At 49.4% G+C, this 18,196-nt stretch overlaps 1 protein-coding gene across 1 annotated transcript in view; it reads right to left on the bottom strand.

Moving 5' to 3' along the window:
• Positions 1-1,281: 1,281 nt before the first annotated feature.
• The window catches only part of SPG7 (SPG7 matrix AAA peptidase subunit, paraplegin), a 36,674-nt gene continuing 19,759 nt past the window's right edge, over positions 1,282-18,196 (bottom strand). The window contains exons 10-17 of the mRNA XM_054389532.1: positions 14,690-14,814; positions 13,295-13,397; positions 12,188-12,298; positions 7,262-7,377; positions 5,749-5,905; positions 4,946-5,109; positions 3,941-4,018; positions 1,282-2,039 (exon numbers count right to left, since the gene is read on the bottom strand). Coding sequence (XP_054245507.1) covers positions 1,830-2,039; positions 3,941-4,018; positions 4,946-5,109; positions 5,749-5,905; positions 7,262-7,377; positions 12,188-12,298; positions 13,295-13,397; positions 14,690-14,814 — 1,064 coding nt within the window. The 3' untranslated portion in view covers positions 1,282-1,829. The remainder of the gene's footprint in view (positions 2,040-3,940; positions 4,019-4,945; positions 5,110-5,748; positions 5,906-7,261; positions 7,378-12,187; positions 12,299-13,294; positions 13,398-14,689; positions 14,815-18,196) is intronic.

The raw sequence follows: 18,196 nt of genomic DNA, 5'->3' as shown, positions 1-18,196 counted from the left end.
CTCGGCCCCAGCCAGCGAGGCGAGGGGCGAAGGGAGCCACAGAGCCCGCTACCAGGCTTCCCGGACAGCAGAAGCTGCTAGATTTCGGACCCCTTTCAAGCCCAGGCTGGACACATGCCTGCGGGGCTGTGTGGGATGGACACAGGACAGCAGGCACACTGTCCTCAACTCCTGCGAGTGACCTTTCATATTCACACCCCAGAAGAGGGTTCTGCCACTGTCCCCAGTTTGAGAGAAGCGGCAGGGGAGGGCTCAGGGGACCACCACCCACACTGGCAGAGCCTGGATCCTGCAGTGACACCAGCCATGACCTGGGAGCAATGGTGTGCCATGGTCATGGTGGATGCACGTCAGAAGCCACTGAGGACCCTTGCATTGTCCTGTAAGCGTTGCTGCTGTTTCCCTCGGTTTCGCAGAACTGAATCCTGCTGGGAAAAGGTATATTCAAGGCAGACCAGAACACAGCCATGACTTACCAAAAAGCCAAGAAAACAAAGATCTCTTGAAATTTCAGCTGCTGGGAAAGTGCATGAAAGAATGAACTTGTGAAGAAATAAACATGTTTGAAACAAGAAAATACAGGCAGCAGTGTCTCAAATGTTTAAAACTTCTGCTCCTGAAGGCAAAAGAACATCACTCCACCAGCACCAAGACAGCCCAGGGAGGGCTGAAGGTGTTGCATGTGCAGGTGGCTCTGTGCTGGGACAGGGCAGAGGACATCTCACAGGACATCCTCCTCACCATCATCAGAGAACCAAGAGGCTCTCTGTGGTGGACAGGAGCCTGAGGACTGTAATGAAGGGCTGAGGCTGGGATTTGAGAGCTGTCAAGCAACCCAGCTTATGATGGGGTCTCCCAGGTGGCAACAATCCTCACGGAATAACCCAATCTTTCCTAAGGCCAGAGCCCACCAGACACCGGCCATTGTTTCAGTGCTTTCCCTGACGAACAGCAGGCAGCTATGTCATCACTGCTTGTTTTGTAACAGCCATGAGAACAGAGGCAGAGAACTGCCAGCTTTGTCCTGAGCCTTCCCAAAGGACACACCTACTTCTGCTCAAGGTCTTCAGAGCACTCCTCCAGTTGTGTCAGTCCTCCACATCTACAGTGCTAGCTCCCAGCCTCACACTGTGGGGTCACATTGTGTTTTGCACAGATTTTCTTCACCCTCTGCTTGCCAGACACTCACTCTAAAACTGAATCTGAAGTTCTTGTCCAGGGAGAAGAAAACCCTTGTCCTGGACAACTACACAGCTGTAAGCTTCAAACATGCCAGAACATTTCTCTGTGTGTTGACATACTCTACAAAGACAGCAGGACATTATGAACAATTTATTCTGGTGAAATCTGCTTTTCAGTTGCTATTTTACGTTCAGCAGCAGAGACCATCAGAGGTTACAGCACGGCCACACAAGAACTACAGCACCTCAGAGCCTCACAGGGGTTTCACAACACTGATGGGGACAGCCCTGCTCTCCTGCCACATCACACAGCATAGAGAGGTGGCTTACAAGGACTCCACGGGATCTTTTACCCTCCAGAACATGTACACCACTCCTGCATACAAGGAATCTTTCCAGTGGATTAGACTTACCAGCTCCTAATCACCATCACCCTGCTGAGAATCAATTTCAGCATCCTGAGGAGTTCTCCCTTCCTGCAGGGAAAAGCTCGTTAGCAAAGCCAACATAGCCAGCCTTTCATTTTTGGCTAACAGCAGCACAGATTTTTCCCTGCTCATTTATCTTTGATCCTGGAGCTGACAAGGCAGAGGGTCTGTGTTCAAACGAAGCCTCTAGAGTCCTCCTGTTTCACATCAGGAGTAGGCTTCATACTGGTCTTAGGCGTGGTTCTTCCTCCTCCTCGTGGTTTGGTGGCTGTTGGGGCATTTCTTCATCTCTGGTGTCTTGCTTGTCCCTCTCTGCTTGAAGCCAGCTCTGAGGAGCTATCATTTTCTTGGGCCCATAGGGTGGAGGCCCAATCAAAGCTTCAATGTCATCATAATTTATCACTTCTTTCTCCAGGAGGGCATTGGACAGCTAGAAAGAGTAAATAAGGCATAATGAGGCACAGGGTTCAAAAACAGCCTCCCTGAACTGATCTGAACTCTCACTGCCAGCTCAGAGCTCAACATCTGGCCACAGCACGTGCTGCAGCCCATGAGGAGCGGACCCCTGGCTACCACCCCACAGATGGGGTGACCTCAGACCCTGCTGGAGCCAGCATAAAGCTCTTCAGGCTGCTGGCACCTTTCAGAAGAGAGCTTTTGGCCAGGAACACCCACTATGACTGAAGGAACCATTTGGTGAGTCAGAACTCCAGGAACACTCAGAGAAGTACCCTTCCTGCCATCATACCCAACACCTGTGGTCCTGCCTAAGGTGCCAAAACAGCAGTAAATGAGACCACAATCAGACCCACAGCCCTCCCCTGCACACACAGCAATAACAATGAGCTGTCTGTTCCTGCAGGCACGGGCTGAAGGTCATCAGAAGTTCCTCTGCAGAGAAGCTGAATTGTCCAGCCCCTCCGCCAGCACTCGAGCAGCAGGTGGCTGTCAAACATGGAACTGCTCCATTCTACTGACAAGAAGCGACACACTGGCCTGGCAACTGAAGCATTTACTCTGCAGATACTTTGGCTTAACTTAAAAGTTGCTCTGTGATGAGCCTCTAGCAAACATCTGACCGCTGTTAAAGGAACACGTCAGAAGAGAGGCGGCCTGTGGAGAGAAGCCCCCCTCACAGGGCCTGTCTTACAGCACTCCCAGGGCACTGTCCTGTGGGCAGGGCTGTGACAGCCCACAGCAGGGTGTCTGAGCAAGCAAGCTCTGGCTATCTCCCTGCACACAGGAGGCCTGGCACTGTGTAGCTGAAGGGGTTTTGTTGTTGTTGTTCTTTGTTTAAAAGGAAGATTTAAGGAAAGAATTAGAATCGCAAAATCCTTTTGGTTTGGAAAAGACCTGTAAGAGTCCAACCCTTAACCCATGACTGCTAGGTCACCACCAAAACACGTCCCTCAGCAGATCTACAGGAATTTGAAATCCCTCCAGGGGTAGGAACTCCACCACTGTCCCATGCAGCCTGTTCCAGGCCTTGACAACCCTTCAAGGGGAAGAAATTGTTCCTCATGTCCAACCTAAACCTTCCTTGGGGCAACTGGAGGCCGTTTCCACTTGTCCTGTCACTTGTTGCTTGGGAGAAGAGACTGACCCCCACCTGGCTCCAACCTCCTTTCAGGGAGCTGTAGAGAGCCAGGTCTCCCCTGAACCTCCTCTTCTCCAGGTTGAACAACCCCAGTTCCCACAGCTGCTCCTCACAAGGCTTGTGCTCTAGCCACTTCATCACCTTCAGGCAGAGAGCAATTCATGCAACCTTAAGTTGACTCCTGGTAATTCTGGATATTTTAGGCTGGAATTGTGAAGGAAAGATCAAGGAGATACACAGGGTGCTATAAGTCAAGCGTGGCTCAGCTCAGAGCAACGGGTGTGGAGCTCCTGGCAGAGAGATGGGGACATACCACAGTGACAGGCTAGGGAGACTGTCAGGATACAAAGGGGAAGAGGCCAAGTGGTGGTGTCCCCATCCCTGGAAGTGTTTCAAAGCTGTGGGGGATGCGGTGTTGAGGGACATGGTTTAGTGGTGACCAGCTGTGTTAACAGCTGGACTTGACCTCACAGGTCTTTCCCAACCTAAATGACTTTGATTCTACTACTCTCTGCTGAAGAAGACACATACTTCCCTGTGGCCTGCTCCTAGTCTGCGGGATGGGCAGTAAACAGCCACTGTTCAGACCCCAGTGAGGCCCCAGTACTTCCAACTAGAAGACCTTCTAGGACTACAGAGACACTGCCACAGCTGAGTTGCAGAGTACAGAAAGCAGCAAGGCAAGACACACCAGTTAAAAACCCAAACCCCACAAACAAACCCCTCCAACTTACTGCTTGCAGCTTCTCCCTGTTCTCCAGTAAAAGTTTTTCTGTGCGCCTGTAAGCCTGAGCCACCAGGACTTTTGCTTCCTAGAAGATAAGTAATAATAAGAGATTTGGAGCATAGGTGGCAACAAACACAACAAGGATAAAGAAGGAGAGCACTTGGAAGGATGGAACTTGCATACTGAGCCAGGCAGAAAGTGGTTCCCATCAACAGAAAATACAGACAGACCATGTGGAAAGGCAAAGGAACATTCCTGACATGGAACAGTGAACGTCTGCACAAGCTCAACTCTTCAGCAGAGTCCCAGCTGATGAGAAATGCAGCCTAAAGAGGCTGCCCAGCACCAAAAGATGCAGCTCAGCACAAATCCCTTGAGAGCACAACCACAGTGCGTCCGAACCAGGGGGGTTTTGCTTCCAGCTATTTGACTTTTCCACTAAAGGCAATGGTTTCTGCAGCAATGAAGCCAAACTTCCTGACAGAACAGGCTATCATTTGAGAGTCTGAACCATCCTTCTGGTTAGAAAGCCCCTCTGATCTAGAGAGTGGAGACATGTAAATGATGCAGCTCCGACTTGAAGACAGAGGTTTCTTGTAATCCAAGCATTCCATTGCCATGCTCAGACAGACACAGGACTCCTGAGTGCCTGGAGAGACTTCATGCAGCAGAATCTTTCCTTAGCTGGGTATCTGTCTGCGGTTCCACAATCACCCCATCGCTTCCCCAGATTATTCCTTCTCCCAACAAAGCATTTCTCCCGCTCTCCAAAACCCATTGGGCATCATTTGTCTCCCTGAAGCTCACCAGGCTTTTGTCCCTGCCGGAACCAGCACTGCAGCCTTCATGGTTTTATGCATTGCAGCTTTGGGCAGCACAGTGCTGTTGGGCTGCACTCACAGCTCTGTGATTTTGCCTGTTCTGAACACCTCACTGCATGGGCCTAACAAACTATAACAGGTCAGTGCTCAGTGAAGAACAAACAGGAATGTGTGACCAAGAGTGGCCTTACATGGTCCATCATTTGCTGAAGTCCCTGGCTGAAAGGGCGCCGACCAATTCCAGGTGCACTTTCCAGGTCTGGGAAGGAAAGCTGGCCGATGTTGGGTACCATCCCGTACTGCTTCACCATGGAGTAGGCTATCTTGGTCACCTTCTTCAGGTCATCCTGTGCTCCTGGGCAGGAGAGACAGACACAATGCTTGCCAGCTCTGAGCTGAGTGCAAGAACAGCACATCCTGCACACACATTGCACTAGTGAAGACTCCTGTCTGGACAACCTGCTCTGGGTGACCCTGCTTTAGCAGGGGGATTGCAGTAGATGATCTCCAGAGCTTACTTCCAATCCCCACCATGCTGGAATCCTGTGAGAGACCAGAGGACCCCCAGGAGCCCATGGAGGTAAAACTCCACCTGCGGATGAACCTTTCAACACCCACTGCAGGATCTGTGTGTGGCAGTGAGTGCATCTATGTGAAGTACTTTCCTGCCACTGCCCCATTATCCCGTTTGGATATAACCAGTTGAGAACATGACATAGAAAGGTCTAGGCCCTCAAGAGCCAGGAGTCTCACTGGGTAATTGCATCTGTGGCATTAGGCTTTAGGACAAGTCTAAGACAACATGGTGTCAACCAACAATGACAGACTTCCATGCTGACAAATGCAAACCCAATATCAAAACGCTCAGTCTGACATTTCTCCTTCCCAGCATGGGAGACATCCATCTGATGCTCAGATCTCCCTTGGACATAGCGGGTGCAGAATCCCAGGCTCTCTTAGCCCCATCTCCACTTGCCAGGCCCTGGCTCCTCACCTGTGGTGACCCTGTTGAAAGTGATGGCTTCAGCCACTCTCCCTCCCAGTGCCATGCACATCCTCTCCAGCAGCTGTTCCTTGGTGAAGAGGTACTGCTCTCTTGGAAGGATCTGAGCAAACCCGAGAGCTGCATTTGTCCGAGGGGCTATGGAAACCTGCAACACAGAGCAGCTCCCTCAGCTCAGGAGATAAACAAGCTCCCAACCACAGCAGTAGAGAGAGAACAGGAAAAGACCATCATATGCCCAGTGGAACTTCTTAAAAGCTATGGGGTGACCTAGAGACATGGCCAAGGATTGCAGCATGTCACCATCCCTGCACTAAAGGCTCTGCTCTCACAGCTACAGACACACACTTTCTGCTTGAGAAACAAAAATGAAATTGTCCTTATCAGCAGGCCCGTAAAATCCTGAGATTTAGGAGTTGCTTTGGTGGGTATAAACCAAACAAAATTCACTGCAGTGTGCTCTAGAATTACTGTGACTACCTGGAGAAAGATGGGATGTTTTCAGAAAAATAAGAGCCACTTCTCCCACCCACTAAATGAGAGTAATGAACAACAGTTCAGCTTATACAATAGGTCATTCAGAGTGAATCTGCTGCTCGTGGCAAGCCAAGGAGCTGTCACCCTTTGTCACTTCCACTCCCAACCTCCCCTCACTGTCAAGGGGAAAGAGATGGGCAATGGAGAGAACACACCCTGGGGAGCCAGAGAGACCTTTCCCTACAGAGAAGGGCTTCAGGCAGGCAAACTCCCTGGGGTGCTAATGTGACAAACACAGTTCTTTTCCACCAGTATCAGAACAACTCCTGCACGCACACAGGGAGCAGCGCTTGGTGCCTGGAGGAACTGCATGAACCGAGCAGCAGCAGGAGACTCAGTTGCTCCAAAGAGCTTCACAGTTGGCTTTTCACTACAAGGCTCCTGCAGCTGGTTAATCAGCTTTGCACCATCACTATCATCAATGCAGCTTAAGAATGGATTTCTCCACAGCATATTTTAGGAGCAGGGTTTAGTGGCAGACTTAGCTGTGTTAGATTAATGGTTGGGACTTGATCTTAAGAGGTCCTTTGCAATCAAGACGATTCTGTGATTCTATTTTATGTTTTTAAACTAGAGCAAGGTAGATTTAGAGTCGACATTAGGAGGAAATTCTTCCCCATGAGGGTGGTGAGACACTGGGAACAGGTTGCCTAGAGAAGTTGTGGACACCTCATCCATGTAACGGTTTAAGATCAAGCTGTATGAGGCTCTGAGCAACCTGGTCTAGGGAGGTTGGAACTAGATGATCTTTAAGGTCTCTTGAAACCCAAACCATTCCATGATTCTATGATTTGCCATTTATTTTGCTGCAGCATTCACAACTCCAAGCTCAGAGAACAGGATAATGCTGCAGAATCCAATGCAAGCACTACAAAACAATCAGCACATCTTGGGTAAGAGAATCCCACAGGATTCTCTTCCCACCCAGTGACAGGCTTCACTACACACCAGCTGGCAGTGGAGTTACCTTCATCACCGCCTCGGTGTGCTCCAGCAGCCAGCCAACCAACGCATGACCCGACTCATGGAACGCCACAACCTTCCTCTCTTCTGGTGACAAGATCTTACTCCTTTTGGCAGTGCCTGCAGGAACACAGGCAAGGATTTGGGAAGTTAGTTAGCAGTAGGAGTAACCAGCAGGGCAGAATCCTGTGTAGCTGAATGCAGAAGTCAGCACAACTGTGGCAGGAAGGCCAGCCAGCTTTATATCACACTCCACCTAAGGACAGGCAGTAAAAATGACTTCAAAATCACAGTAAAAATTACCCTTCAGATCCATGCTGGGGAAGGTGCATTCTGTTCCTGCAGCAGAAAGCAATCCACGCTTGGATTGCCTAAAAACTCTAGCAGAAACTTCTCCCCTCTCTCCTCCTTACAAACAGACTCAACCATTAGACATGTAGTTGAACATTTGCTTAGATCCCACCTCCAGAATGTAAAGCTCTGTTCCATTCCCAGCTCTGCCCAAGGCACGTTACACTCTATCCCTGCCCAGGGACAGATCTGCAACGAGTCAGCCTGGGTTTGGAGAGAAAAAAAACAATAAACCAAAACCCAGAACAGAGAGCAGAGGAACACCACACTGGTTTTGCTGTGTGGTCTTTCAGTCCCTCCAGCACAATGTGAGAGAAATGAGATGTGCTACAGGTTAAGAGAGATCCCAGCTGAGATTGTGGTGCACCAGGAGTGATCAAATCAGCAAAATACCAAGAACACAGACACAAAAAAAATAAACCCCCAAAAAATCGTTCCCCAGATGAAAAAGATGAGTCTCCAATTACACATGAGCTTATTCCCAGGCTCCTGAAGAACTAGCAGATTAAGTCATATCTCACACTTAATACTTCCTCCAAAGAGATGAGTTTTCCAAGTGTCTAATTTCCAACCCAACAGTCACAGAAACACAGAACCGTTTTGGTTGGAAAAAAGACCTTTAAGATCATTGAGTCCAACCATTCTCTAACTCTACCAAATGTGGGGCTAAACCATGTCCCTCAGAAACACATCTCTGCAACTCTGAAACATCTCCAGGGATGTGGAATCAACCACTCCCTGGGGAGCCTGTTCCAGGGTTTGAAAACCATTTCAGTGAAATTTCTTCTGGTATCCAACCTAAACCTCCTCTGGTGCAACTTCAGGCTGTTTCCTCTTGTCTTATTGCTTGTTCCTTGGAAGAAGAAACCAACCCCCATCTGTCTCCAGCCTCCTTTTTAGGGAGTTGTAGAGAGCCAGAAGGTCTCCCCTCAGCCTCCTTTTCTCCAGGCTCAACAATTCCAGTTCTCTCAGCTGCTCCTCACAGACTTGTACTCTAGACCTTTCACCAGCTTTGTTGCCCTTGTCTGGACCTGCTCCAGCACCCCAATGTGATTCTTGGGAGTGAAGGGCCCCAAACTGAACCCAGTACTCAAGGTATGGCCTTGCCAATGCAGAACAAGTCCAGTTAGGATTTCAAAAGGATCATCCTTTGAATGCTGAATGGAAGTCAAGCTTCTAACAGGTAGGAAACACGTTCAAGTATAGAACACAGCACATTAAGCAGCTATCACAGCTCTGCATGGGGAACGTGGAAAGGTAGCAGGACTTTTGAGCTGATGTCTCCTCACAGTGCCAGGAGCAGCAGGGGCTTGATGAGAGTCAAGAGCAGTATCACAGCATGCTTGGAAAACAACCTTCTATTAACATGAATTTTTAAACAAAGCCAAGAGCTTTATTAAACAAGGAATCAGCAAAATTAGCGTGGCAGAGCTCAGGGACGCTGGAACCACTGTGCCCTCCAAGGCATGATGGTGGTGGAAGAGCAGATGGATTGCAACAGGCTTGATTTTCAGCAGCCAGTGCTGCACCCTGCCTTTGGCAGCGTGTGTGCAAGTGCCTGTATGCCTCTGTCTGTAGAAAGATGTATATAAATATATATACATACTCTCTCTATATATACACACACACACATATACACTTAAAAAAATCCTGGCCATGTTCCTCTGTCAGCCCACCAAGGAGGGAGGGACTGTACTCTTCACACACAGTGTGCCTACAAAGATGATTTCTTCTCCTACACAAAACAATCTCCAGGCAGGGAAGTGCTCTGAGGACCTGTACTTATCACATTTAGATTCCTTAAAATAGATACAAGGGAAAAATTTTGACACTGAGGGTGATGAGACACTGCCCAGGTTGTCCAGAGATATGGGAGATGCCCATCTCTGGAACCATTCCAGGTCAGGTTTTTTGGGGTTCTGAGCAATGCTCTATTTGCAGATGTCCCTGATGACTGCAGAGAGGTTGGACAAGATCACCTTTTAAGGTCCCTTCCAACCTAAAGCGTTCTGTGGTTCTATGATTTATGAGATGAACAACCCAAGAAACAACTCTGGTACATCCCTGCTGGCCTTACAGAGTGTACACAAACCCCACCAAGAAAACAGGCTCCACTGCATCTTGTGAAGCCAACCCTTAAAAGCCTCTGTGAGCTCAGCAGGTTCCTCCCTCGCTCCCAGGAGCCCTGACAGCCTGCATGCTTTCTGTTCCCAAGCTAAGAATACAATGGGGACTACCACAGTGAGAGGTTTGTACTCCTCCCTTCTAGCAACACAAAGCTTTAAGGCTGACACAGGGGCCTCTGGACTTGCAAAAGTTCCCTTTTGATTCCACACCACTCTTATTAAAACCAGCAGCTCATAATGGAAAGCACAGCAATATCTTCTTTCTTTCAAGAAAAACTTTGAGAGTCACTGAAATGTGCTCTGGATTGTGAAACCCAGAAGTGTCCCTGTTCCATGGAAAGGGAACATTTAGTGTGGGCCTGGAGGGCTGTTTGGGGACTTTCAGGCTTGGTCTACAAAAAAATAGCCAGGTCCTGTTAATAGGAAAGAATCTGATGAAGCAACAAAAAGACTTTCTGGCCTCCTACATGCCACAGAGCCTGAGTGAAGCAAGTCAGCTTGTCAGCAGTGAAACTGCTGAAGCCCATGGCCTCTGGTGCCCCACAACATTAATCCCAGATATCCTGTCTGCTACAAGTGGCCTCATTTGCTATTTGCCTTATCTTCCAAGTCTTGGAAACTGAGCCAAGAACAGTCAAGTGAATCTCTTCAAATTTGGTGCTTTCTCTCCTGCAGATGGGAAAGCAAAATGCATCTTTGGTCTGGCTGATGAGGATTTCTGTGTTACAACTTGAGATGTCTCATTGTCCACTTCTGGGAGCTGCTGAGCAGAGTCTGGGCTTCCTCCAAGAGTGGTCACAGCCACCCAAAGCACTCCAATGGTTAGGTTTTTAAGAGGCAGGTGAAATGACAGTGGGCACAAACTGGAACCTAGAAGGTTCCATCTGAACAGAAGGAGAAACTTTGTTGGAACAGTGCTGGAGCCCTGGAGCAGACTGCCCAGAGATGTTGTGGAGTCTCCTTCTTTGGAGAGGTTCCAAAGCCACCTGGACATTGTGATCCTGGGCAAGCTGCTGTGGGTGACCCTGCTTTAGCAGGGGGATTGGATAATCTCCAGATACCCCTTCCAACTCCCACCATGCTGGGATTCTGGGAATCTGTCAGGAATTTTCTCAAACAAAACCTTCTCTCACATGAGGAATTGATGAGGCATTGTCTGATAAGGCAAACACTCAGGACTAAATTCCAGGATCAGGAAGTAACTGCCCCAGGACAAACATCCTGTTCCATGTGCTGTGTGAGGAGAACAGAATGCCACTGTTTGCCCAGGCTGCCCCCCTGTGATGACACTGCAGCCTGGAAGCAGTTAAGTGTTTGGTTAGAAAAAACACAGCTTGGCTACAGGGTGGTTCAGACCAAAACCCACCAGAATCACATCCCTCAGGTGAAGTCAAGAGTTCTGGGAATTCTTCTTCCCTTTCCCTACAGTATAGTGCTACAGACTAACCTCCAGAGGTTCCTGTCCTGGCAGTCACACAAGTGAGAGGGAAAGTCCAACAGGATGTTCTCAGAAGGAGAACAGTACTCTACTGTCTGCCAGTTAATTCTGCCAATTCATCAAAGCCTGAGCTTTGAGGCCAGGGAGAAAAATCTGATTTCTTGCTGCTGAGGATGCAGAGCCTATTTGCTATTCAGCTTTGTGTCGCAGGTGTCCAGAGCAGCAAGAAAAACCCAGAGATACTTCCACAAACATACAAAAACAAACAAAAGCTTTTTAAACTAAAAAACCCTACACATTTGAATTCCCCTCTTCACTGCCTTGCTGCTGACCATCTTCCCTGAGCTATGGGTTCAGGCTGCCTGCAGATTCAGGGACATGGATCCATTTAGAGTGGTATTCAGAGAACATTCTGTAACTGTGGCATCCAGGACCTTCAGGACAGCTCTACAGGCTGGAGCACAGTTAGGACTTGTGTTTTCCCCAAATGGAACCCACTCACTTGAGCCAGAAATCACAAGCCAGCAATATTTCCTCATGTCCAGGAAGACCTGGGGTGCATGAAGAATAGTGTGGCCAGCAGTTTGAAGGAAGCTGTCCTCTTCCTCCTCTACTCTACCCTAGTGAGGCCACATGTGGAGTCCTGGGTCCAGTTCTGGGATCCCCAGTTCAAGGGAGACAGGGAAGTACTGGAGAGAGTCCAACAAAGGCTACAAAGATGCTGAGGGAACTGGAGCATCTCTGTGAGGAGGAAAGATTGAGAGACCTGGGGCTGTTTAACTATGAGAAGAGCAAGCTGAGAGGGGATCTGCTCAACACTCAGCAAGATCTAAAGGATGGAGGCAAGAGGATAGGGCCAGACTCTTCTGAATGGTGCCCAGAGACAGCACAAGGGGCAATGGGTTCAGAGATCCCTTCTGATCCCCACCATGCTGGGATTCTGTGTGTGAGCCTTGTCTCAAGGAGAGTGGTAGACTCTGGTAAGAGAACAACAGAAGTGGTTGTGGTCACTTACCTGCAATGACTCTTTCCACAGCATACTCAAAGTTGGAAGTATCAATGGATTTGTGACCTTCTCTGGCAGCATGCAGAGCAGCTTCATTACAGATATTGGCGATGTCAGCTCCTGCAGACCAGAGATGACAAAAATTACATTGGGTTCATGTGACAGAGACTTCAGGGGACAGAAGAGGCAGAAACAAACCTAGAGCAGGACCTAAGGAAGTCAAACAGCCTGCACTTTTTTTTTTTTTTTTGTTCCTTGGGAACAGAGAGCAAAGCCAGTCCACAGTGTTTGTGTTGGACTGGAACAATACAAGGCCTTGGCAGCGCAGGCTGCGTTGCCACACCAAGGACAGGGTTCAGCAATCGATTCCCAGGCGAGAGGCAGGGCTGGCCCTCAGCAGCAGGGGAGTGGTGTGGGCAGCCGGGGCTGGCACCGCTCACACGGCAGCCGCACGACCTCTGCGCCGAGGAGAAAGAACATCTGTTCTGAGTTTGTGTGGGTGGCTGATGGTGGTGGGGGGCTGCTGAAAGGAGTCACGGACAGCCAGAGTGCTGGGGCCTGTTAGAGGGGAAACCCAGAAAGGATATTCCAGGAACTCCACATAAACAGGAACTCTGGAGCCCCTTGCTCAGCACTGTTTCAAGCTCCCAGGGACCTACCCTGGAAACAGGCTGGATGCGGGAGCTAGGCAGAGTTGTCCAATTCCTGCTCTGACTGACAAAGCAATTGCTGTTCATTCCTCCCATCGCTTTCCTAGTAATGTAGATCAACTTAAGAGTCTTTCCCCTGAAGTGCAACAACTCATTCTCAACAACAGCTTGGGCAGGAGCATGAGTAGAGGTTCCTCCCCTTCAGAATTAGGAATCCAGGCATTATGGAAGTGTATTTTCCCTCCCCCCACACCCTGCTAATCCCAGGCGTTTTAGAAGTTGAAAACAGCCACGAACAATTGCTCATTTTAGCTCACCAGGGAATTGGTTAGGTTCCCACAATTGCCATAGAGATGAAGAAGGCTTGAAGGAAAAAAGCTTTATAGCACATTACTTAAGACTAAGTGACCAAGAAGCTCCAGCCTGAACCGCAGGAGCAGCCCCACGAGCACACACCACGTCGTACCGCTGAAGCCTGGTGTCAGCTCAGCAAGGCGCTGTGAGTAGAAGCTGGCGCCTTGGATCAGTTTGAGACCCTTCAGGTGCTGCTCAAAGATCTCTCTTCTCTCCTGTAAAAGAAGACAGAAAACCTGAGTCCAGGAAGCGTTCACGAGGTGGCAGCTCTGAGGCCCTCCATCGCAGGGGATGCAGGGGACGGTGACACTGCCACCAGAGGGCAGGGCTGTCCTTACAGTGTGCTCCGGGAGCCCTGCTCAACACCCAGCTCTCAAACTCACAACAGATGCAGGAGGCTTACCGTGAGTCACTGCTTTCTCTCCCAGGGCCACTCTCCCCTCCCAACTTTCACTCTGATCTCTCTGAACTTTCCTCTCATCGTGAATGCACCAAGTAGGAGGGAGCTGGGGCTGCCTCTGCCTGCTCCCTTACACGCTGCCATCTGCAAATCCCAACTACAAGAGCTGCTCAGCCTGCGACCGTTTCCCAGATGAAGGTGGGGGTGAGATGATGGCTGGCAAGCGGCCAAGGAGTGACTCATTCAGCTGGTCCAGGAGATCCTGAGTCAAACAATGGGCTCTGTTGCCAGGGTTTTTCCCCTTCCTCCTTCAGGGCAGCTGCGTGGTTCTTGCTTCCGGCACCAGATTCTATCAGTCATTTGAGGTATTTTAACAGAGGACAACAGTAAAGCACAGATGGGAGAAGAGCAGCCTGTGCTGGCACAGCAGACAGAGCTCCACTGCAGCTGAGCCTATTCCCAAAACTCTGCTACAAATGTCAACACAGCAGACACGGAAGACTCCTAGTAAATGGATTTAAAAAACATTCAGAAGGAGAAAGTCACTTAACAGGCTGCCTAAAGGAAAATGAGGAGCCTTACAAGGATAGGGAGGACAATAAACCTACAGAACAAATGGTGCTTGAGGCACATGACAATTGAAGCTCTCACACAAGCCAACTTGCCAATTAGGAGGTTCTCAATTCCCAGGAGAGAAGACACAAACATAGCTCTGCATCTGCATGGCAAAGAGAAGCTCACAGAAAGAACAGCCAAAGCTGCTACTAGAGCAGAGACTTAAAACCAGGGAGTTGTCATTGCAGACAAACAAGCAACTGCGTTAGCATATCAAATCCTTGATTCAGAGCCTGAATAATGGCAAACAGAAGCTTCCCATCTCTATCTTCTCAAGATCAGGTTGTCTGGGGCTCTGAGTGACCTGCTCTAGTTGCAGATGTCCCTGCTGACTGTGGGAGGTTTGAACTAGATGACCTTTAAACATCCCTTCCAGCCTAAAGCATTCTGCGATTCTATGATTCCCCAAGCTCAGCCTTTGCCAGGCCAGTGAATCACCACCAAGGACTGGAACACCCAAGTCATTAGGAGAGGACAGGAGGTGGAACATACCTGGAGTGTTGGAAGATCAATAAAGATGTGCCTGTCAAGCCTGCCAGGCCTCATTAAAGCGTTGTCCAAGACATCGGCACGGTTGGTGGAAGCCAGCACGATGACATGATCTGTGGTCCCCATTCCTGTAGAAAACCAAACCAAACAAAGAGGTGAAGGTTTTCAGCACTACAGATGACAGACAAACAAAGGGACAGGGCAGAGCAGGATGCAGAAAATGTCTTACACAGCTTTATCACCAAGCCAGAGGGTGCTACAGCATCCTTTAGGACAGATGAGGCTGAGATAGTGTCCTCCAGCAAGGAGCACAAGACAGGAAGGAACCTCCCTAGTCACTCAGGCCAGTCTCTGGTCTTCATAGATACTCTGAAATTCCCTGTTCATGTATTTCACAGGACTGGGATTAACCCTTGGCTTTCCCTTCTTTTTTATGACATTGGAAACTGCTCCAACTAAAAACCAGAAGAGAATCTCTCCATTCTGGTGAGTTAGGAGATAACTTTTCAGCTCCTTTCCTTTACCTTCAGGTTGCACTAACAAGGCTGGAATAGCCTTTCCCTCCCAAATATTTCTGTGGAAAGCCCTTTTAGCTTTCATTTACTGTTAGCCTTTAGGCACAGACCTGCCACCAGGATCACCAGCTCAGGTTAATGCAGGTGCTGGAGCCCTGGAGCAGGCTACCCAGCCAGGTTGTGGAGTCTCCTTCTCTGGAGGGATTCCAAAGCCACCTGGACATCATGATCCTGGGCAACCTGCCGTGAGTGACCCTGCTTTAGCAGGGAGGTTGGACTGGATGATCTCCAGAGGTCCCTTTCAACCTCTACCATTCTATGATCTTATGATTCTGAATGCAGAAAGAGGATGTAGCCTCACCACCCAGCAAGAGGCAAGTTACAGCATGGTTTGATCTTTATCTTTTCACTCCTCTTTTGTCACTCACAAGATATCCAGGCATTCTGCAGACCAGTGTAAAGACCAGCCCTGCAGGACTTACACCACAGATGTAGGTAGACACAAAACACTTTGAGGCGATGATTAGCACACCCAGCTCAAGCTACAGCAGAGGTTTTGTCTCCAGCTCTTAGAGAGGAAGGCAGCATCAGGATTCACAGGCTGCAGTATGAAGGAATCAAAGGCAGGCAGAGCTTCCTGGGGAAGCTGGAGCACTGGCAGCTGGAGGAAGGCAGAAAGGGGCAGGCTGCTTGGGTGGGGAGCAAGAGCTGGTGTTGAATCACTGAACCACGCTGTTTATTTATTCCATCCCCCCAGGTGCCTGCAGGCCCCTGGGTATGAGTCACCTGCTTACAGCAGCCTCACCAGCCCCAGCAGCAGCCTTCCCAGGGAAGGGACATGCCAGTCCCATGTGCTTCCTCGGCTGCCAAGTCACACGCTGTGGAGAGGCAGCTCTGTGCACGTCAGCTGGGCGAGTTTCAGCTCTCTGCAAGCTCCAGCAGAAGAGCTGCCAAATGTGTCAGCATACAGGAGCTCAGCAGAGAGATTAAGGTTACAGGTAAGTCAGAGGCCTGGCTCTGTCAGCTGCTGCTATCACAAACCTTAGCTCCTTCTCCCTGCAGGATGCTGTCTGAATAAGCTCCTGGAGAGGATGAAGCTGGCTGCTCCTCAGGCAGGTATCACACTGCACTTAGGAGGGGGATAAATAAGCAGAGACAGGCAGGCACTCCAGGGACAGCCAGCTCCATTCACATGGCAGGATTAGATGGTACAGTACATTATCTGCTCTGCAGCTGGGAGGACTCTCCTAAAATAGGTGTATTAGAACAAGTATATAAACCCCAGAACCACTGAGAGCAGCCTCCTCACATCAGCTTCTGCCCTACTTGCTCTCAAGCCTGTATCCCAGCAGTGTGAGATGCTGCTCCAAGAAATCTACAACAGCAGCTCCTGTTACTGTTCCCAATACAACACCACCTGGCTTCACCTTCCACAGGCAAAGATCAGCCAAAGGAATACTCTACAAACCACCACCTCAGCCACATTAACAACAAAAAAAGCTCTGAAAATTTAGCCTCAAGAGAACCTTCTTATCTGCTGTGCCTACAAATGAAGCCACTCCAGAAAGCAAAGGGAAAAGGGCCCACTTGAACTGGCAAGTACTCTGCTCCCCACTGACACAGCATGCTGCTTTGACTGGCATCTCATCTGCATTACCACATTGTGCAGTTCTCTAGCTTCTTGTTCAGAAGCCTTTCGGACATCATCTGTGAACAGTGCCACTGAAACAAGGCCACCTTCATGAGGGAAGCCTCAGAGTCACACTGCACAGAGCAGGGGAGGGGTCTTGTCCGAGGCCTTTGGGCGAAGAGCTGCTCCCAGAGGATATCCTGCCTTTTCATTCACAAAACACAGCCCAGCCCAGCCAAGCTGCTCTCACACACATTCAGGAGATATTTGGGTCACATTCCTCTTCCGCTTGTTTGTGGTTTGTGAGAGAAGATTCACTGTTCAAAGCAGGCACCTGTGATGACTGGATGAAGGCTGGAGCACACGTGTCGCTCAGGGGTTGAAAACAGCTTTTGTACACACAGGCTCCCTCCCAACCCTCCCCTTCTCCCACCCAAATCCTGGTGCTTCCAGCACAAAGGCAGCCCTCAGCATGAAGGAAAGCAAGGTTGCTTGTAGGAAGCCTGTGTTCAGTTTTGGGCCCTTCACCTCAAGAAGGACATAAGAGGAGCAGATCCAGAGAAGAGCAAGGAAGCTGGTTGGGAGAACAAGTCTTCTGAGGAGCAGCTGAAGGAACTGGGGTTGTTCAGCCTAGAGAAAAAGGAAGGTGAGGGGAGACCATCTGACTCTACAATTCCTGAAAGGAGGTTGGAACCAGGTAGGAGTTGGTCTCTTCTCCCAAGGAAAAAAGTGACAGAATCATCAAATGGCCTCAAGCTGCCTCAGGGGAGGTTTAGGATGGACATGAGGAACAATTTCTTCCCTGGAAGAGTCATTAAGACCTGGCCCAGGCTGCCCAGGGACGTGGTGGAGTCCCTGTCCCTGGAGGGGTTTTAAAGCCATGGAGATGTGGTGCTGAGGGACATTGTTTAGTAATGATGTGGTAGTGATGGGTTAAGGGTTGGACTCAATCTCAAAGGTCTCTTCCAACCTTTAAGATTCTATGAAGAGCACTAAAACCTGTGTACCAGAGCTACTGAGTATCAAACTGCACATTTACCCCATCCCACTTAGCATAATGGTTATTTTCTTTGTGTCTTCATTCTTCCTCCAGCCTGCAGAACAGGTTCCATGTAGCTCTGACCCTCTTCCTCTACCTCCTGAGCAATCTCATTTGAACACACAAATCCACAATCACTGCTGATGACTCACAGATCTACTTCTGTGCAGTTTTTTTTTTCAGACTAATAGTTAACTCCTCTCTGTAGTGCTGCTTTGCAGAACTCCAACCATCAATTTGAGCTAAAGGCAGTGAAAACAGTTCTCAATCTTCCATTTCAAGGCTTCCTCATTACAAACACAGCCCACTCCTCTGCTTGTGCTTGG

The sequence above is a fragment of the Indicator indicator genome, chromosome 19 (assembly GCF_027791375.1).
Source record: "Indicator indicator isolate 239-I01 chromosome 19, UM_Iind_1.1, whole genome shotgun sequence".
Classification (NCBI taxonomy): domain Eukaryota; kingdom Metazoa; phylum Chordata; class Aves; order Piciformes; family Indicatoridae; genus Indicator; species Indicator indicator.
The sequence above is the reverse complement of the archived record's forward strand: the minus strand, read 5'-3'. Positions and strand labels throughout refer to the sequence as shown.